The sequence below is a fragment of the Vulpes vulpes genome, chromosome 15 (genome assembly GCF_048418805.1).
Source record: "Vulpes vulpes isolate BD-2025 chromosome 15, VulVul3, whole genome shotgun sequence".
Lineage (NCBI taxonomy): Eukaryota > Metazoa > Chordata > Mammalia > Carnivora > Canidae > Vulpes > Vulpes vulpes.
In genome coordinates, this window is record NC_132794.1 from 56,241,415 (window position 1) to 56,264,025 (window position 22,611).

The following is a 22,611-nucleotide window of genomic DNA, read 5'->3' on the forward strand; positions in this document are numbered from 1 at the left end:
CGCTCATAACATATGAATAGGTGAGAATCTACTTTACAATTCCACCGTAGCAAAACTTTAATAAACTTACCTTGTAAATCAAGTACCAATAACTCCCCTCTTGTATATTCATAAGTCCAGTGGCTAAAGGCTAACATGATCTCTTCCAGTGTATTAGTTGGAATAATCTCATCACCATTATTATTGTTGTATTTTCTAAATTCTCCAGTCATACATTCTTCCACAGCAAACCACTGTCCTGCTGAATGGCAATACAGCAGGAAAACTTCAAGGAACCTTATGAAAAATAGTTACAGACATTACTAGCAGTTTTGTTAATAAAATTCTAATTGAGCTTTAAAATGGGTAAATAATTAAATATTCAGCATTAATAATAAAAGTCAAAAGAAGATACTATCCATATAAAACCAAAGGATCTCAAGAAAAATTTCAAGATTTACCTTGGAGAATATGGTATGGATTTGGGTTTCATTTGGTTGAAAGCAAATGTGAGCTTCTGTGCTGCTCTCTGTTGTTGAATTTCCTATAGAGCAACAAAAATACACATACACAAAAAAAAAACCCTGTTGAAAACTGAAACTAAAATCTTATTTGGTTTAATATACTTTAGAAGTGAAAACATGAACCTTAAATAATGCTCCACTGTTATGCATTCACTAGCACTTACTCTGAGACACAGATGCAGAACTGTATCTTCTTTATAAATACTTGACCATGTGTTAACCACCTCAGGAAGAAAAGATTTGATAATATAAAGATGGCCTGATTTGAGGATATCATGTTCTGACCAGGTACACTGTACTTTGACAGCTCTCCGTAAACCGCCTCCCATCTCCTCTTTACTTAAAAACTCTATTTTGGCACAGAGGCCAAGCTGTGACCAAGAAGACATGCTGTTATTCAGTATACTGGGTGAACTCTCTTCCAAACGATACACTGTGACAGGCTCACCTGCAAGATGAATGAACACATTCTGAGGTCAAATTATGACTCTTTAAAATGACAAAGAGAATAAAAATTGGCAAGAATATTTTGTTAAATAAGAAATAGGAAATGAATTGGACAAAGTTGTAATTTTATAAGGGAAGTTTAAGGGCAACAAATGTTCATGAATCTAGAATCTACTAATATCTCTAAATTCATGTACATGTAGTAATGATAAGCATTTTTGAAATTATGAACATCTCCAAGAAAAACTTTAAGAAAACAACCATTCCACAAATCCTGTAATGTCAATTTATCTATGGTTTCTTTTTTTTTTTTTTTTTTTTTTTTATCTATGGTTTCTTTACTAGACAATGGTTTCAGACCCTTTTTCAATGAGAAATACACTGTTACTTCCGGATATGCTAGAAATAGAGATATCTAATACTTCTGATTATTCTTTCTTCTATTTAAACCATACCTGACTCTTGGTAATTAAAATTTACATAAAATGAGACCCTTCTTTCTGTCACCATCCATGTTCTATACAATAGCTAAAATCACCCATGTCCTATATAAAAGCTAAAATCAATAAAAAGTTATAAAAATAAAAATTATTAATTTATTATTAACAAAATATTTATTTCCCCCTTCATTTACTTTTTGGATTTACCTCTTGGAGGCACAGGTGTAAATGGAATGCTCTGGGATAATCTCATCAAATTATTTCTTTCCACAGCTGCACAAAAATGAGAAAAATAATGAAATCCCTAAAAGCTCAAAATATTCTTTTTCAAAATATTGTTAATGTTTTGTTGTTAACAGTACTTACCTGAGTAATAGTAATTTGTATCCATAACTGGTTTAAACGGAGAAGCAAGACCTAAAATGCAAATAAATAAATGAAACCCTTTTAAAAGTACTAATGTAGCATAAATTTCATCCTAAGTTCCTTCTTGTAAGCTCTCTTCACCGATATAGAAAAATACAATAAAATATATTCATCACGTTCTTGCTGTACTTTTTCATTATGCCAGATCAGTCCTAACTGTGCACTCAGATACCTGAAAGGGAAAAAGTACATGTTTGACACTCTGTCATAAACTGTATTCTTCCCATACGCCTTACTCAAAAAGAAAAATATCTTCTAGTTTTCAACCTTCAGGAGGTGGGGACTGTAGCCAAGTAACCATTTTAGTGAGCTGACCATAGGAAGATGAACTCTGGAATGTGAAACATACCCCAAAGAGCCCCTGCTCCATATCTAAATGTATTGAGGACTTTACTTTGTAATTGTAGTAAGAAGAAGCTATGTGTTAAGTTTATAGAATATAAATGAAAAAGAACATATTGTCTTGCAGGAGAAGGCAATCAGTCAACAGTTTTAATGTGTAGTAAGTAAAAAACATACACATTATATACACATTTATGTATATAATAAGACTATATATATATATTTATGATGTATACATCATAGGACTATACAGGAGGGATCCCAAATGCCTCCTGCTTGAAGAAACATTGAAGGATGTCTCAGAAAAGAAAGAAAAGATAGTAGTTTTGAAGGTAGTTATGTGGTCAGGGCATTTGCAAAGGCATGGGATTATTAAAGTGCATGCTGTACCTGAGAAACTGCAAGTGGTTTAGCATGAATAGAATAGCAGTTTTCAATACTAATTTTAAATATATTGTATATGATAATAATACATAAACATATAATAAATATAAATCAGCATCCCTTGATACATTATATAATATTTTGTTATATAATATGTAAATGTATTGTTATTAATATATTAGTATATAATATATAAACATATAATAAATACAAATCAGCATCACCTGAGAGGTTTTTTCTTTTTTTAAATTTAAAAAAAATTTTTTTTTATTTTATTTATGACAGTCACACACACAGAGAGAGAGAGAGAGAGAGGCAGAGACATAGGCAGAGGGAGAAGCAGGCTCCATGCACCGGGAGCCCGACATGGGATTCGATCCCGGGTCTCCAGGATCGCGCCCTGGGCCAAAGGCAGGCGCTAAACCGCTGCGCCACCCAGGGACCCCCTGAGAGGTTTGTTCAATGTGCACCTACCCAGACCTCACTCCAAAATATTCTAATTCTGTAGATATGTCAGCATAAAGTGATTCTGCACAAATACTTGGAATATATAACCAACACTGCAAACTAATGAACAAGAGTACAGGCATGCCTATAGGAGGTAAAGCTACACCAAATTGTTAGGAACCAAATATGCCATGCTAAGAAACGATACTGGATTTTAGCCAATGACAGTGAGGAAAATGAAAAGCAGAAGATGATAAGTGTAGTGGCAGAAGAGAAGACAGACTGAAAGGGAGCCTAAGTGGCATAACTCTAAAAACCCAGATGGCAGTAAAATACTAAATGCGAACATATATATATATATATATATATATATATATATATATATACACACACACACACATATACATACATACATATATATATATATATACACACACATATATATATACCTTATCACCTAGGAGTACAAGACCAATAAAAAATAAATACAAATATTTACCAAACAACAGGAACAAGAATACTCATCAACAGCACTATTCATAGTAATCATACAGTGGAACTATGAAATGCCCATCAAATAATAGAATGGATAAACTCAATATATTCACAGAAGGAAATACTGTATAGTAATGAGAATGCACGAACTACCACTAGACACATGAATCTCATAAACATATGTAAGGAGGAAAAAGCCAGACACAAAAGTATGTACTATATGATTCCATAAACATGAGGAGCTGGGGTACTGGCAATATTCTGTTTTGTAATGTGGGTGCTGATTACATGGGTATACTTAGAGTACCCATGCATGTTTTATACTTCAACAAAAGGTTTAAAAAATGAAGGGGTGAACTGAAAGCAGGAGCAGGATGTAAAGTAGAAAATGGGTTCTAGAGATATTTAAGAAGTAAATACAAAAGGACTTTGTGAGTGCAAGGTCAAGGGGGTCAAGAGTAATTAATTCCTCAGGTTTGACCTCACTGACTGAAAGAGTATCATTAACTAAAACAGGGACTACAAGGGAAAAGAGCAGGCTAGGTCATAAAGATGAAGGGAGGTGGGGTGACAGTAAAGATATGATATTATATGGTGAGTTCATATATTTGTGAAGCTGTTATTCTGAAGAGAAACTAGCTGAGGGAAGAAACTTTTACCACATTGGCTTTCAAACATGAAGTCTAAAGTTTCCTAGCTAGAATAATGTGTTATTTGCTGTTAACAGATCACAGATGATCCTCATTTTTTTTACAATAAATCTACCATATGGACTCACCATTCAGTGTTCCTTCTTCAGATGGCCTAAAGAAAACCAAAAAATATGAGTTGTGACGCAATCTTTGTTTTGGCTACCATACAATTTCTTATTTGTAAAGTTATTATGATTATTTAATATAATACTATTTAAGTAATTCTGAGATCCAGACTCACTTTCGTTTGAATATATGCCATTTCCCTTAAGCCAATGTCAAATTCACACATGGATATAAACATGTCAACATACATACATTTTATCAACACTTTGTACCTTCAATTTATTTTATTTTTTTTTAAAGATTTTATTTATTCATGAGAGAGAGAGAGAGAGAGAGAGAAAGAGAGACACAGAGACACAGGTAGAGGAAGAAGCAGGCTCCCTGCAGGGAACCTGATGTGGGACTGGATCCCAGGACTCCAAGATCATGCCCTGGGCCAAAGGCAGGCGCTAAACTGCTGAGCTACCCAGGGATCCCCTGTACCTCCAATTTATACCTAAATGTTAGTAGTTTGCTGCCAAATTGAAGGTTCTAGTACTAAATAGAGTAAAATATTCTATGACTTCTCTATTCATGGAGATAAATTCTATACTATATTAAGAAGGCCTTGAAATGACTGCAGATTTCTGAAAATACAGAATTGCGGGCAAAGAATGGAGAGAAACACAAATAGACAGCATTTGGCAAAACTCAATTTATAATGTTGAAAAAAATTTTCCAATGTTGAATATATTTATTTGTAACAACATATATTGGTACCAAGAGGAGGTTTTATTAATCCCATAGATTCCAGTGCAAATTAGACAGGTATAGTAGAAAGGAAAATGCAATAAGAATCAAGTAAAATGGGTTAGAAGCTTAGCTCTCTCACCCTACAGCTATGGGACGTTGCTCAGGACTAAAAAAAGACCAGATTCAGAAAGGACCTCTGAAGTGAAGAACTTTCACAGTCTCTTTCTAGCTCTTACTTTGATCTGATACTGTTATTTCCTACTGACTTTCACCTTAATATAAATATTTTATTATAGGAAGTATTTTCACCCTAGCCTCATCTCCTTGCTGCTGATAAACTACTCTTTACTCAGCATCTAAAAAGTACTAACCAACTCCACCTCTTTGGGTATTTCTATGGCTCAACATTGTGTGAGATAAGGTTCTCTTGCCAGCTGAGTTAACATCAACTTCAAGTACCTATTCTGTATTTACATCGTATGATTTTGGTTATAAAAGATAGTATACTCTGAAGAGATCTGACTACAGATTGGTCTCCCAAATGCCATACAGGCCCATAATATCCAAAGAACTTGAATACTGGATGTCCATGTGGCACTTGGTTTATTTTCTTCTCTCTATATTCACATATATTTCTGGTACACAGAAGGAAATGGGGAACACTGTGGAATATCTAATAATTTCCTTCTCAAGTAGTCCATATCTCAAAGTAACTCTATTATGCTTCCAGTATCAAATAGGCATTAAAACAAGAGGACTTTTTTTTTTTTTTTTTAATGTTCTTTAGAATCCTAAAAAAAACTAATTCTCAGGCTGGAATCACATAGATTATCTTTGATTCTTCTTTATGTTTAATCTGTACTAAAAATTTTTACTTTCTAGGGATGATTACTTGTCAGATTGCCTTTTGTTTCCACATTTGGTTCTGGATTACTGTATCAGCTTTGTAGTGGATCTCCCTGAATGCAAACTTTTTAATGTATACTGTGTAATAACTGCTCTAATTACTTTTCCAAAAGCAGGGGTAAGGCTTGCTGATTACAATGATGGGCATAGAAGTTAGCTAAGTGCAAAGCTAAATTGTCAAACTAGATCTTTGAATAAATTTATTCAACAGTAAGTTGGAAACAGGACTAAATAAAATCATATTATAAGGAAGATTTTAGTAGAGTAGTAATTATAGTATGGCTCTAACAATGTAACTATAAAGAATTATAATTTTAAATGTATATATTAATTCATAATAAATGAGTGCCCCCAATCTCATCTATGTAAAGACAAGAGCCACTTAAATAAATAATTATCATCCATCTATAAAGGAGCATTTAAGAAATGGTACAAAGAAAAAAAAAGACATCAAATAACTATGATACTTTTTAGGTTAATGATGAGAAAAGACTTACTTACATTTCTCTGTTTGATGGTCTATCTTGTAACCAATCCTTTAGTCAAAAACAAACACAAACGTAAAGTTAAAGAAAAAAAATCTCTCTAGATGAAGTAGAACTGTTTAAACCTGTTTTGTTTCCTATAGGTTTTAAGAATGAAGGACTGAAAAATTAATGTGAAGTCCTTGTTTCTTACACCTGAACTAATAAAATAATAAATGGATATAATTATCTTAAGACCACTCCACAATATAGAATAATTTTGTGATTGTTATTTCCTACAATATAATTATAGTCTGGCTAGTTGCTTTTTTCTGATGATAACTTTATACTCTTAAATACTATGTGCCCACAAAAGAAAAACACAACAAAATATAAAGAGTAAAATTAAAATCATGCACACTGTAAACAAATCACCAAAAACATTTAGACATATTTCATTAAAGTCTTTTTTTGTATGTGTGTATTGTTTTTACTCTGCAGTTTTTTCATCTAATTTTAACTGTATGATTACATTCTGATCCAATTTAGTAATTCTCCATTTAGCTATGCCTGATCTATGTTATTATTAACTTCCAATGAGTTATTTTTTATTTTAGATTTTTTTCCCCTAATTTTCAGGACTTTTTGAATAGCGTCTTTTCTTTTTTTACATTTGTTTTAATCACTTTAATAATCATACTTGTTTTAGATCTGTAACCAATAATTCTACTATCTTAAGTTATTAGAGGTTTAATGCTGTTTATGTAACTTGAAACCCAAAAGTTTTATAATTTGGCATTGTCAGGTCATCTTCAATAGAACTTAATTTGTGGCAAAATTCTGCTGCTTAGGTTCAGGATAGGTCTTCCAGAAAGAAGGAACTGTTACTATGAAACTGTGTTAACTAGCCCCCTGTTCTCATTGAAATAATTTTTTTAATAACATGATTTTCAATAATACAACCTCCTTATAGCAGAATGTAAGTTAATATGTTCCTGATAATCCAGGATAATTATGAGTAGTGATTTCTATACCTGACTCATATTAAGGAACGGTTTTTCTTTTCCCCAAGCTATTTGTTTGGCTTGCCAGAGTATGCTTTTAAAGTGTTTGGAAAATCAAATACTACCTAAATTGGCTGGGAATGACTTCATACAGTTTCACTACAAACAGATTACTGTTTTTCTTTTGTATAAATTTTTCTTTAAAATTTCCTAAACTATTGCATAGATAGTAATCTCTCTTAACAATGGCATAGCAATATTTTTTTCTAGCTCTCTCTCCTGAGGCAAGGGAAATAAAAGCAAAAATAAACTATGGGGATTACATCAAAAAGTTTCTGATAGCAAAGGAACAATCACCAAAACTAAAAGGCAATCTATGGAATGGGAGAATATATTTGCAAATGACATATCTGATAAAGGGTTAGTATCCAAAATATATAAAGAACTGATATAATTTAATACCTCCTAAACAAATAATCCAACAAAAAATGGGCAGAAGACATGAACAGATATTTCTCCAAAGACATAGAGATGGCCAACAGACACATGAAAAGATGCTCGACACCACTTATCATGAGGGAAATGCAAATCAAAACTACAATGAGATTATCACCTCACATCTGTCAGCAAGGCCAAAATCAAAAACATTTAAGAAACAACAAATGTCAGCAAGGATGTGGGAAAAAAAAAGAATTCTTTTGTACTGCTGGTGGGAAGGCAAACTGACAGCCACTGTGGAAGACAGTATGAAGGCTCCCCAGAAAGTTAAAAACAGAACTATCTTATGATGTAGTAATTGCACTACTGGGTATTTAGCCAAAAATACAAAAACATTAATTTAAAGGAATACATGCACTTCTATATTTATTGCAGCATTATTTATAATACCCAAATGATGGAAGCTTCCCAGTGTCCAGTGATAGATGAATGGATAAAGAACACATGGTATATATACACTGGAATATTATTCAGCCATTAAAAGAATAAAACCTTGACATTTGCAACAACATGGATAGAACTGGAGAATACGAAATGAAATAAGTTAGAGAAAGACATATATCCATATGATTGCTCATATGTGGAATTTAAGAAACAAAACAAACAAGCAAAGGGGGGGGGGAGAAATCAAAAATAGATAAACCAAGACTCTTTTAAAGAACAAACTGTGGATCCGGGAAGAGGGAAGGTGGGTGAGAGGATGGGATAAATAGGAGGTGGGGATTAAAGACTACATTTATCATGTTGAAAAACATAAAATTATAAAGATAATTTTATATATCTATATATCTAAATACATAAATAAGTAAAAATAAACCCCTAACTATTCAGACTACAGGAAGAAACTCTACTAAGAATAATTGCCACCATGTACTAATGTTAGTTTTCTAAGGTAAAAATTTTTTGAAAGGTAAATATAACCTCAAATAACATATCACCATCTTTTAGCTCTTTTTAAATAAATATACATATTAAAATATGCATTTGTTTAATTGAAATGTACAAACCGGTAGTAAAGCTGCTTTGGAATCTACTTCATGAGTTTCTTCTGTAGATGGCCTTCTACTGCTATTTTCTACTTAAAGAAAATTTTAAAACGTTAAGTTATACAATTGAAAGTTTTTTTATATCAACTAACAAAACACAAATTGTTTTTACATACAGTGTAACCTTCATAAGATAATTTATCCCCTCCTCAACACTGCTGAAGATTGAGCTATATGCCCACAGATCTCTTGACAGGGCATCAAAATTATTCAATTTACTTTTCTAAAAAGGCACTAAGAAATAAAAGACTATAACGGAAAAAGTCTTACTCTTCCTATTTCCAAATTTCTTATGTATCCTACCATTTATTTTTGTGTGTGTGTACACCTATCATTTTTTAAAACCATAAATAAATAGTAGGATAATAATACATATTTTGGGTGGTTTTATTGTTGGTTTTTTAACTTTAAGCTTGGTGATCTTTCCATAACCAGTACACAGAGAACTTTCTCTATTTTGAAGTTACATTGAACTTCATACTATGGGTGTACAATAATTGTACAAAATGATAACCAAACTCGTACTGATGGACATTTGGTAGGATTTCAATCTCTTGCCATTACAACATTGTAATTCATGATCTTAAACATACATCATTTTATAGTAATAGAAAAAAAAGTTAATCTCTCCTCCCATTATTTAAGATGCCATATCTTTATCATATCTTGTTTTTCTTTATTCTAAACTTAAGAATTAAGCCTATTTTAAAAAGTCAGGATGTTAAATTCTAAAGTAATTTAGAATTTACAACTTTATGACATAGTGAAGAAAAACTTCAGAATGAATAGTGATGGGGAATCTTAGAACAAAATTTGTATTCCGAGTGTAGAGGGCAAAAAAGACAAGATTGAAATACATTAGAAGAGTCTGGACAAAATTTTTTCAAGATAATGAAACTGATAAAATGCATTATGTATCTGAGTATCTTGAAGAAATGTAGTCAATAGCAGAGAATCTAGTGTTGATCTAACCAAAATTACAATATAATTATATTGGTGGAAAAGAGTAAACGTGTGTGTATGTGCACGCGCACGTGTATTTGGGAACCGGGGGAAGGGAAGAGTTCAATTCTTGCCTTCTTTAAGGGGAGGTCAAAAGTTATGGTCTAAAGCTGAAATATGAGGATGCAAAATTAAGAAGCATACTAACTGCAGAAAGAACATCCATGTTACTGAAAATGAATTTTATTTCTTCCCTCCTAACCCTTCCACCATTCTTTTTCTTACTTTATTTCTCCAGAAAGAATGTTAAATAGAAATAGTAACAGCCAGAATCCCTGCCTTGGATCCCCATGTGGTTTTCAAGAGATCATTATGAAATATAGTATCTGTGGTAACTTTTTGTCAATATCCCTTATTCAGATTAAGGAAACTCCATTCTAACTTTGCTAGGAGTTTTAATCATGAATGGATGCAGAATGTCATCAAATGCCTTTTCTACAGCTACTGAGATGATCAAATGATTTTTCTCCTCTTACTATCGTACATCAATTATACATACATACATATATATATATACTTTTTTCTTTAAGTAAGCTCTACACTCAACATGGGCCTTGAACTCACAACCCCAAGATCAAGAGTTGCATGCTGTATTGACTTAGCCAGCCAGGTGCCCCTCATCAATTATATTTTTGATGTTAGTGTTAAACCAACTTGCACTCCTGGAATACTTCCAACTTGATACTGCTGTATACCAGAAGAGAATGAAAGGGGAAATGATGGTCAGCTGGACATGGTAGTTCCTTTTCTTAAGGAACACTATAAACGTTAAATGCACATTAGTGAAAAGCTGAATAATAAATTTAAATTTATATGCATATATAACTTTTGACTCATAAAAAAAGGTGTGATATGGAAACATCCCCAGGCCATTTAATTCTCTAGTGAAAAATTAAAGGTGTAGATGTATGGTATATTTCTTTCTGTGTAAAAATGAGAGGAAGAAGACTACTGTCTTATAGAATCTGTGTGAAACTCTAGAGAATAAATAAAAATAAGTGGTTACATGTTATTTTGGAATGAGACAGACTTATTTTCAAAGTACTTGTGTGGGGATCCCTGGGTGGCGCAGCGGTTCGGCGCCTGCCTTTGGCCCAGGGCACGATCCTGGAGACCCGGGATCGAATCCCACATCGGGCTCCCGGTGCATGGAGTCTGCTTCTCCCTCTGCCTGTGTCTCTGCCTCTCTCTCTCTCTCTGTGACTATCATAAATAAAAAAAAAAAAAAAATTAAAAAAAAAAAAAAAACAAAGTACTTGTGTGTGTTTGTATTTTAATTCTGAGCCAAATAAAAGTATTAGCTTTTTTTTTAAGATTTTATTATTTATTAGAGACACAGAGAGAGAGAGAGACACACACACAGGCAGAGGGAGAAGCAGGCTCCATGCAGGGAGCCCGACGTGGGACTCGATCCCGGGTCTCCAGGATCATGCCCAGGGCCGAAGGCGGCACTAAACCGCTAAGCCACCCAGGGCTGCCCGTATTAGCTATTTTTAAAAGTTAAATTAGAAAAATAGATTAAAACACTACAGATTCATCTGTGTAAGTTAAAACCCGCAGATTGATAAAGATCATCTTTAGGTACTAAACAATTTGTAAAAAATATGAGAATATTGGGATTATGTGTATTATTCAAACTTAAGGGAACAATGAATGACCTGAATCATCATTTTCTGACTCTTGAAACATTTGCTGCTCAGGTGTGTGACATACATAAAATATACGGAAAGCTTAAATGAGCATGTTTGGTAACATGATTCACAAGTCAGTAACTTACCTTGTTCTAAATGAAGAGGAATAGAAGTTTTACGAAATTCAGTAAATCCAGCATGAGAACTCACATGTTTCAAAGCATTTTCAGAAGGAACATCATTCTGTATATTGCACAAATACACAATTTAAAAATAATTAAACTGAATTTCAAATGATTATACTAAGCAGTATAAGAGTCTCTGTATCTATTCAGCTCAATATGCTTTAATCTACCTGGACACCAAATATGTTACAGGTTAATTTTCTTCAATGACAATCTCAAAAAACTACATCAAAATATACTATTTATTGTTCATAAACCCATCTAAATGGATCCTTTTCAATAGTAATACAATTTCATAAAAAACTGAGGGAACTATGAAAAACTGTAGGGAAAATAAAACGTTTACCTGTTTACCTAAAAAACAAAATGCTATTTTACACTGACAGATTATAAGAGTTTGGAAGATAAAGGAGTAGAGAGGAGAGGTTTTTAGGGGGAAGAAGGGGTTTCTGGATAGCTTTCTTATTAATTATATGAGCTGTTTACATAATAAAGATTTGATCATTATTTGTCACATTTCAATTTTTCCCAAATTTGTTTTTACTTATCTATGATTTCCATGTTTTGGTACTTAAATCTCTTCACATCCTTCTTTTAATATTGTTTATTCCTTATACATTTAAAAAGTCCTCCTGGTCTTAGTGACTTAATATTTCTGTTTTCTGAAATGATGTGAATTTTTACATTTAAAGCTGGAATTCAGGGGCACCTGGGTGGCCCAGCGTGAGCACCTGCCTTTGGCTCGGGTTGTGATTCCAGGGTCCTGGAATCAAGTCCTGGATCAGGTACCTGCAGGAAGCCTACTTCTCCCTCTGCCTATGTCTGCCTCTCTGCCTCTAATGAATAAAATCTTTTAAAATAAATAAATAAAAGCTTTAATTCATCTGAGCTTATGAAGTGATACAAGAACATAAACAGACTTTTCCAAATTTCTACTCAATTATCCAATTTGTACTTACTGACAAGGCATTTCCCTTCTCATCAATTTCTAATCTAACCCTCCCTATTAAATTCTTATTTGCAGGAGCATTATTTTGGAGTCACCAAAATGTTCACTGTTTCAACTGTTCTACCTGTACAATATTTTATAGTCTAATTCTCCCTTAACTTTCTCATTTTTACCTACCCATTTTCCCAGATGAACAAGCTGCATTAAATTAATGTGGGGACAATCCAATCCATTCACAGTTTTCTCTCTTCAAGTTATAAACAGGTCACACACTATTATGCAACTCTAAGATATTCCCAAACTTCTACCACCTCTCAGAAACAGTGAGTTTTAAAATAGTATTCCTGCAATAAAGTATTACTTCTATTAAATAAATTCAACTTACATCTCAAGAAAGTTAAGCTTTTCTACCTTTGATGCTCTGTACTCTTCATATACAGCTGATTATATAACCAAGTGAGAGTGCTAACCTTTTATGTGGTCACAATGCGACTCCAATTTCCTTTCTGATTTTAGTTGTTTCTTTTGGGACCACTTTTAGCTATTTCTTATTTGCTTTATTTAAGTGCTTTCTTTGATATGACACATGAGTTTCATAGAATCATCTATAACAGAAATTCTAGTGCAGGATTGATGGTGGGCTTCCAGATGTTTGTAAAATTCCGTATAGATAAAATTTTGTATATGTGCATTTTTATGGAAAGAGGGTCTATGGTTTTCATTTGATTTTCAAAGAGGTCTATAACCCACAAACATTCAAGAACTCAAAGTCTCAGACTCCAACCTAGAGCTCATTATTCTATTAATATAGTTTGAGCTCTTTTTCTCTAAGTAATTTACTCAAAAAAAATTTTTTTTAATTTTTATTTATTTATGATAGTCACACACAGAGAAAGAGAGAGAGAGGCAGAGACACAGGCAGAGGGAGAAGTAGGCTCCATGCACCAGAAGCCCGACGTGGGATTCGTGGGATCCCCTCAAAACTGTTTAATTCAAAACAGAGCCACCACTTTTCTGCCTGTTTTCACAGAAACTTGTAATTTCTTCTTCTTTTTACTAGAAAGTTACCTGCCCACTTAAAAATTTTAGCATACTCTGGGTTTTTACTTCATTTAATAGGTGCATTATTATTAAAAGGTGAAATCTGTGGGGGAAACCTTAATGCCACAAGAACATACTGATACAGTTCTTTCAACTGCCACTGTGACACTTGTAGAGGCATTTTAAAAGTTCAATGAAGGGATCCCTGGGTGGCGCAGCGGTTTGGCGCCTGCCTTTGGCCCAGGGCGCGATCCTGGAGACCCCAGATCGAATCCCACGTCGGGCTCCCAGGGCATGGAGCCTGCTTCTCCCTCTGCCTGTGTCTCTGCCTCTCTCTCTCTCTCTCTATCATAAATAAATAAAAATTTAAAAAAATTATAAAAAAAGGGGGGGGGGAACCCCCCTTGTTAAAAAATAAAATAAAATAAAATAAAAGTTCAATGAAATACATATTAGAGGGGATCCCTGGGTGGCTCAGCAGTTTAGCGCCTGCCTTCAGCCCAGGGCATGATCCTGGAGTCCCGGGATCGAGTCCCACATCGAGCTCCCTGCATGGAGCCTGCTTCTCCCTCTGCCTGTGTCTCTGCCTCTCTCTGTGTCTTTCATGAAAAAATAAATAAAATCTTTAAAAAAAGAAATACATATTAGAGAATGACAGCCTACGTCAGGGTAGTTGTTACTGAGTACTGAGAGAACCTGAGATACTACAAAAATGTTTAGGAAGCAAAACAAGTTAGATTGGCTGTTGAATGAAGACAGAAGTAGGACTGCAGTCATGCCTTGGTAAAACTAGAATGCTGATGTTATTAAGACAGGATACACTGAAGGAATATGTCTGCTGAGCATGAGGAAGATGGTGAACTTGAGGTTTTGACGGCTGAGTCTGACAACTCTAAATATTTCCAACTAGTTAGAGTTCCAATCTTTTACTGTGGTAACATGCCAATCCTCTAGTCAGAATCACTCCAAAGATTTACTTTCCCCATATCTATATTCCCAGACTTTAGTTTTCCTGGCTAGAAACTAAATGCTGGGGATCCCTGGATGGCTGAGTGGTTTGGCATCTGCTTTCAGCCCAGGGCGTGGTCCTGGAGTCCCGGGATCGAGTCCCCCATCAGGCTCCCTGCGTGGAGCCTGCTTATCCCTCTGCCTGTGTCTGTCTGTCTGTCTGTCTGTGTCTCTCATAAATAAAATCTTTAAAAAAAACAATAAATAAAAAATAAAAACCAAATGCTGATATGGCTGGTAAAAAATTCATGCTATCTCAACTCTTATTTCAGCTGAGAAATTGTATTCTTGGTTTTCTCCTGACTCCTTAATAATTTCACACAATGGTTACCCTACACCCTCTCTTTCTGATGTACTCCATTAAAGTTTCCACCAGTCTTACTGGAAAAACATGCCTTAAGAGTTACCAACAAACTCCTCAGATTATTTTTTTATCTCCTTTAATTTTTAAAAAATTTTGTGTTTATTTATATACAATGAAGCACACAGATTCTTAAATGGTAAGTTAGAGAAGAGTTTTTCTTTCCAACTCAAAATATCTGTTACAATTTTTTACTATCTGCCCATCAGAAAAAAGTTATACTTTTTAATACTTAAGATTATCATCTGAATGCTCAATTTCTCTCCATCTATGTTTTCTTGTTTTTAAAATTTTAATTCCCAATTAGTTCTTCCTCCATGTAAGAAACTCCAAGATAAAACAAGAGATAGAACTTAAAAAAAAAATACTGGTTTCCCTACTGGTTCCTTTCCCTCATATTAAGATTCTATCATTATAGGTATTCATGAAAGCAACAGTTAAATACTTTTCACTCACTGTTCTATACATTTAAAAAGTTAATTAGCAAACATTTATTGAATATCTTACACCTGCACATTATACTGTGGTTACTGGCATATTCAGCTTTTTACTGCTTGGCTACAGGTTCCTTGACAGACAGGGTTATGTTCTAATAAATTCTGGGGCAGGAAAGAGTTGAATTCAGTATCTGGTCAAGGGGAAATGTATAGGAGCAAGCATTTTTTTTTTTAAGAGAAATGTTAAATAGGTATTTTTAATTTTTATTAATAAAAAAAGTGCAAGCTATTTGTAGAACATTTTTCATATTCAACCGTTTCTTCTTTTTAAATGGTATGTAGCTTTATTTTAAATATTTGGGATCATCATGTTGATGATGATCTCTGCTAAAACTGCATTTTTTATTGAAATATTTAATTCTCTTTTGAACTAAACCCACAAATAGCAAAATAAGGTTGAAGTGTGCTGTTACAAGGATTTACTTACAGATAATATTTCTTTTATCTTGTTTGATGTTTCTTTAAACTTCTGCAAATAATCCATGCTATCTCTGTGTCCTTAAAGAGAAAAAAAAGATTACAACACAAAATATTTTTCTTATCAAAAAATAATGTCCTTGCTGAAAGTCTACATAAAAGTGATTTTATGTTATTTTTAAAAGTAGTTTTGATGGCTCTGAAGTTTCTGGTAGATTTTCTGATATATAGTAAAAATATCTGTCAAGATGCTAGAGATGAGTAGTTCAGTTTACAGTAAGAGCAAAAGCCAAAGGCCTCCTAAAATAAATCCAACATATGATATTGTTTGAAATGTAAAAAGAAAAAAGGGCAGCACTGCTTTTACTATTAATAAAATATAAAATTACATATATATTAATATGTGATATTTATTATATATATTTTCACATACTATATATACAAATTATATGTAGAGATAAATATGTAGGTATCTATACATATCCATCCCAGTGGCAATATACTAACAGACTAAAATGTACTTTAAAAAAATAAATTGGGATAGATTTTATGCAGGAAAAGTTTGTCTCTAAATCCATACTGAACTGTACACAGCCTAGCAGTAGAGATCAGTATGCTCAGTTATTTAGATAAGTTACAGGGTTGGCCTCAATGTGGAGATTACATGGACATGCCATATTCTCTGACTAATCTCCATAAGGTTTCGTGACTAGGTAAATTTCTAAGCTGGGAAGGCTCAAACAAGTGTTAAGACAAGGTTAGGAAGTCACCTGATGGAAAAATTCAAACCTGAAGAGACAGAGGGCCTCTTTCATGCCTCAGAACACTCTGATCATGCCCACAAACAACTCAAGTTTTTTCTAAGAACTCTTTGTTAAATACTTTAATCTTTACTAATCTAAAAGGAAGACTGTTAGAACACTATATTCTCCCAAATAGTAGCAACTTAGCTAGCTCTATAAAGTGTTCTCTCTTCACCTTTCCCTTCTGTATGGCATACTATCAACATTAAAATATCTTAGGTCTCCCCATCATTAAAAACAAAAGAAATAAAAAACCTTAGATACAAACCACAGTATTAGTTATTTCTTTCTTTTCACCATCATAGTAAGCTTTATAGTTGCTCCCCAAGTCCTCCTTTTTACACTCCCTCCTCCCATTCACATTTTATTTCAATATAATCTGGCTTCTCCCTCAACCACTTCACTGAGACAGATTCCACCAAGGCCACTAATCTGAACTCACTGCCAAAAAATACATTTTCAGTCCTTATTTTGCTTTAGCTATCTGAAGTGTAAGAATGAATTATTCTTTTCTGAAATGCTCTCTTCTTTGGGCATATAATAGTGGTTTGACCATAAATCCTCACTTTCCAAGTAGAGTCCTGGCTTTCTCTAGTGTCCTAATGTAATTATTAGCATACCCTTTTCACTATCAAAAGTGTACTGGTTGAGATGAAAAATTATGTGGTCACCCAACTTATAAGACACAGCTCTTTTCTAGTTATTTCTATGTAGCCTTTCCTATACTTTTCTATTATTTCCCAAGTATCTAACATTCATGAATCACTCAGGTTCTTTCAACAAGTGAACCAAACTCAACAGAAGATTCTCAAAATCAAAAGAAAAAGCCCAAATAAGTTTTATATACAAATGTTATTAGAGTAAATTCCCCAAAGAGGTATATACCAATGGAACTATTCAACCTATTTCCCCCACTTGATTCCCTTTAAAAATTTTAGAACCATAATCTATGAAATGTAGTCCACTTACCATACAAGTGCATGGTTTTACTAATTAGTTATTTATTTCTAAGATGATAATTTTATAAAAAATATTGATATACAAATATTAATTTACCAAACTTACCAACAAATGCTCCAAATTCTACATTATCTCCTTCTGCAGCTTTAGAGCAAACAACTTCTTGATCTTTGGTAACAGTTTCTAAGTGGCTTTTACAACTTGGCTGGGAAGGTGTACTAACAAAAAATTTGGTTGGTGGGGATGACAGATGTGGTATGCTATTAGATGAACTGCCTAATTTTTGATTTTTACTGAACATTTTTAACATCTCCACCCCATGTAGTCTCTGTCGCAGTTCTGGAGGAGAAATAGCACTTGGGAATAAGGCACCACAAGAGGAACCAGCCTCTGGGAAATTGAATTCTTTTCTCTGGGGTATTACAGGTAAATCCTGACCAAATATGTTACACTGAGGATCTTTTTCATCTTTCATAAAAATATTACAAAGAAAAGGATTAGTACTTTCAAGACCACCTTGAGGAACTGAGGAGCTAAGTGTATTTACTACACTGTGCTTTTTCCATACAGAAGGTCTTACAGGACCATCGTCAATAAGGTTTTGAGCCAAATGCTTGGAAATGCTCAATTCTCGTGTGATTTCATTGTGAACTTTGCTAGCTTCCGAAGCTTTCTGGGCAGTGAGCGTTTTTAATGTATCTACAGTCAGGGCTGAAAGATCTTGCAAATGGCCAATTTGAGAATCTAATGACTGTAATGATCTTTTTATATAGTTGACACGATCTCCAACTTCTTTAATTTGAATGCACATCTGCTCCACCCTGTAGGGGAAACAAGAGTTTTTATAAATGTTAAAAATTAAAGTTTTAGAGATTCTTTTTATACTCTCAATAAATTACAATGGTAAAAAATTTTTACATGCCCTCAAACAAGCTAACATAGAAAATAAGATGATTATTTACTTATAAAAGGCACATCTAATGTTTAAGGATCCAGTGCTGGGGGACACCTGGGTGGCTCAGTGGTTGAGCATCTGCCTTTGGCTTAAGTTGTGATCCCAGGGTCCTGGGATGGAGCCCCACATCAGGCTCCCCACAGGAAGTCTACTTCTCCTTTGCCTATGTCTCTGCCTCTCTCTCTCTGTGTCTCTCATGAATAAACAAAATCTTTAAAAAAGGGAGAGAGGGGGAGTTCCTCGTGCTGATTCTATTATAATAAAATGCAAAATTTCAAAAAACATTTTTGTTATTACAATTTCCCCACATCAAAGTAACACACACGGATGTGTATAAAGCTACATATACATAGAAATATCATTACCATTATTATAACTATACCATCTGCTTCCAGAAGGTAGCAAAGCCAATAGAAAAAGAAAAAAAATGCTTTAAAACAATATAGTTTCACTTTTCTCCACTGACTAGGAAAGACAGTAAATCTCCTCTGTCCTCTGTAACAAGTGTCAAAAAAATAAGAAACTGACTTACTGACTTACACTAAATATTAAAAATTAGAACTGAACTGTCTTCCAATATATTAAATTATTAAGCTTATTTGACAAACATAAATTGAACAGTGACCATGTATAAGACATAACAGAATCCATGTGACATATAATCAATTATAATTAAAGAGCCTTCTGAACCTCTCAAAAGTGACACGAATTCTCTCTTCACTCCCAGAATGGAATTTATCATCTTTTTCATTAAAATACATCTCAACACATTGTTCTTCAAAGTCATGTAGTTTCTTTTGATCTTCTTCTGTTAAAAAAAGTTCTAAGGAGGGAAAAGAAAAAAAAAAAAAAAAACAATGAAGACTATCAAGATATCAAATTGTACACCTCATGAGTCATGAATTATTCAGGGCTCATAAGACCATATCCATCATCTGTAATTTCTTTCTCTTTTTACTGCAGTGTTTCTAAAGCATTGAGCAAGTACTTCCATTTTTTTTCTTCAGCAAGAGGAGTACCTCCTCCTCTTCTAATTTCCTTTTCCTATAAAACACTCTTCCCCTACCATCTCTCTTTGCACCTCTCCCTCATTTACCCAGATAGGGAAATTTAAGAACCAATTTGGTAGAACAGTAAGCCACTATAAAATTTTAAGCACAGTTTGATATAATGATTAGTCTCATGTAGTAAATATAGAATAAACTAGTGTTATTGTTTACAAAGAGCAAAAATCATTTGTAGAACAGCAAATGTTATGTTTTACATTACCATTTTAACAAAAACAAACTGACATGCCACATTCAAAGAGAAGTTTAATACTGAATTCACTTTTATAGATATATTATACTTAAAATTCCTTTATGTTCAGACAAATTCAACAGAAACTTTTTATAATATTGGCCAATTAAGTCTTCTGAATAAAATTAATACTTAACCTTCAGCATAATATTGATAAGTGGTAAAATAAAAACATTTCCTGTAATATATTTTACTTACTTGGTCCATCTGAAGTTTTATCTTTTTTTCTTCTTTTACATATGCAGCAAAACAGAGAAACTATATGGCTGAGAATGATAAGTGGTGGAGGCAGAACTGGTTTCTCATGATAAGCCATAATAAAATGATAACGTTGGTACTTCCATACAATATTGGAAATTGCCTTCACTTGTAAATACACATTGCTTGAATAATAAAGAATAAAAATAAACATAGCTAATTATACAATCAAGTTTTAAATACTAAAAACTACTGTAATTCTATTCTAAACAAGGATTCAAAAGAGTACTCTACCAAACACAAAACTAAATGGCAAATGAGGAACTGGAAAAAATACAGCAAGAAGTATAAGCTACTAGTTTGATATTACTGGGAGTCTTAATTACAGACTCCAGAAAAATGAGCAGAAAATATCATCTTATTAGGATTTTAAAGTTATATATAAAGGACAAAACTATTAAGAAATATTCAATCTTAGTAGCAACAAAATAAATGCATATAAAAACGATACTTTTATGTACTATCAAATAGCAACCATTAAAGATAATAATACCTTGTCTTGACAGAGATTTGGGGATGTAGGCCTACTTTAACTTAAATGCATAAAGTCCTAAAAATGCACATACTTCACAGTTCCACTTTTAGGAAAATATTCTTTTTTTTTTTTTTAGGAAAATATTCTAAGGACATATGTTAGGACTGATAAAAAATTTAACCATAATATAGTTTTTGGGAACAAAAAATTATAAACAATCTAACTGAAGAATGTAACATATGGTTGAAAAAGTAGGGTCTATATCATGGAATACCAGGTAGGCATTAAAACTAAGCTGGAAAGGGAAGCCTGGGAAGCTCAGGCATTAAAACTAAACTGGAAAGGGAAGCCTGGGAAGCTCAGTGGTTGAGCGCCTGCCTTGCACTGAGGGCATGATCCCAGAGTTCCAGGGTCAAGTCCCGCTTCGGGCTCCATGCAGGAAGCCTGCTTCTCTTTCTGCATCTCTCATGAATAACAAAATCTTTAAAAAATAAATGAAAAAATAAACTGGAGAAAAATAAAATAAAAATAAACCGGAGAGGAATATTTATTAATGTGGATAATATTCATATTTTGCTTAGTTAAAAATAGTATACAAAATATAAGAACATTATTTTTCAAAAGAAAAAATTCATAAATATTCATAAAAAATAAAAAGATGTACACCAAAATATTAAATTATTGAATTTTCTATTTGCCTGTTTTATATACTGAATGTATTCCTTTGTAACCCAGTAAAATTCCCTTATAATAAAGGTTAAATTTATAAAAGATCCTGCATGTTAAAAGGTAAGTCTCAAATTTAAAGTCTCATTTGATTTGAAAAAGTATGCCTTATTTGTAATTTTCGAAGATAATTTTAGTAGTTTAAGCCTCAGTACAATCTTTAGATCTGAAATTTTGTGTATTTCCTTCAAAATGAGAATTATATATTAAATGATCTCATTACAATAAGCAGCTGAATAAAATTCTTACTTGAAAAAAGCAATAAGAAGATTGACCATAATGATATACTGTACAAAGAGGTAGACTGCTTGAAGAAATGGAGTCAACCATGTCCCAGGACCACAGATTTGAGAGATAGTGGAATCATTTGCACACACTTTGGAAAGAAGAAAAAAATTCAGATATAGTAATCACACCAGTAACTATTTTTTTAATTAAAATTTTAGTTAACATACAGTGCAATTTGGTTTCTACACCAGTAACTATTTTTAATTAGTATTGTTTGTTTGAAGGAAGTTTCAATTATGCACAAATCTGTTTCAGACTCTATAAAAAGCTTCTAGACAAGCACTTGCAACACAAACTTAAAAACACTCCAACAGAGAATAATTTTGTGAGGGATATGGGTATCTGTTCTACCATTCCATTCCAGATGAGGAGGTATATAGTTCTATGTTATTTCTGCATTTCAAGGCAGGGTTTAGCTTGAGGAACATTAAGTAGAATAAAATTCCCAGATTCAGCCACACTGTAACATTTCTGTAAGAAAAATAACTGTACTATAAAAGGGTATGGTAAACTCACAGTAAATTTACAAACAAAGATTACTGAGTTTATCTTATTATGTCACAAGAGGGCTGCAAGAGTGGTTAAAGTGCTTCTCAAGAATAAAATGATGAGGTTTGAATTTCTTGCTTTTCATTAACCTCACTGGGAATGTTTCTGAAGCCAAAACACAGTTAAGGAAGAAGAAAAAAAAAAAAAAAAGGAAAAAAGGAGCTATAGTACCCACCAGAATATTAAAGAATTAAGCAAACCAATTTCAGTAGGGTACGGATTAGAATTGAATAATCATGAATTAGCGACATCTTATATAAATGTTTACAATACAATAAACATTTCTTTAGTAATCATTTAAAAACAGATGCACCA

The 22,611-nt window shown here is 33.1% G+C and overlaps 1 protein-coding gene across 4 annotated transcripts in view; it reads right to left on the bottom strand.

Annotated features, from left to right (window-relative positions):
• The window catches only part of TRPM7 (transient receptor potential cation channel subfamily M member 7), a 119,181-nt gene that overhangs the window by 14,924 nt on the left and 81,646 nt on the right, over nucleotides 1-22,611 (bottom strand). For 3 of the 4 annotated variants that reach the window (XM_025998701.2, XM_072738515.1, XM_072738514.1), the window contains 14 exons: nucleotides 21,709-21,835; nucleotides 20,199-20,383; nucleotides 19,392-19,524; nucleotides 17,852-18,567; nucleotides 15,994-16,064; nucleotides 11,672-11,768; nucleotides 8,854-8,924; nucleotides 6,382-6,416; nucleotides 4,263-4,288; nucleotides 1,757-1,807; nucleotides 1,598-1,663; nucleotides 668-951; nucleotides 441-523; nucleotides 71-276 (listed from right to left, as the gene is read on the bottom strand). In XM_025998701.2, the coding sequence (XP_025854486.1) occupies nucleotides 71-276; nucleotides 441-523; nucleotides 668-951; nucleotides 1,598-1,663; nucleotides 1,757-1,807; nucleotides 4,263-4,288; nucleotides 6,382-6,416; nucleotides 8,854-8,924; nucleotides 11,672-11,768; nucleotides 15,994-16,064; nucleotides 17,852-18,567; nucleotides 19,392-19,524; nucleotides 20,199-20,383; nucleotides 21,709-21,835 (2,151 nt within the window). The remainder of the gene's footprint in view (nucleotides 1-70; nucleotides 277-440; nucleotides 524-667; nucleotides 952-1,597; nucleotides 1,664-1,756; nucleotides 1,808-4,262; nucleotides 4,289-6,381; nucleotides 6,417-8,853; nucleotides 8,925-11,671; nucleotides 11,769-15,993; nucleotides 16,065-17,851; nucleotides 18,568-19,391; nucleotides 19,525-20,198; nucleotides 20,384-21,708; nucleotides 21,836-22,611) is intronic. The other variant, XM_025998702.2, reaches the window with a different exon arrangement.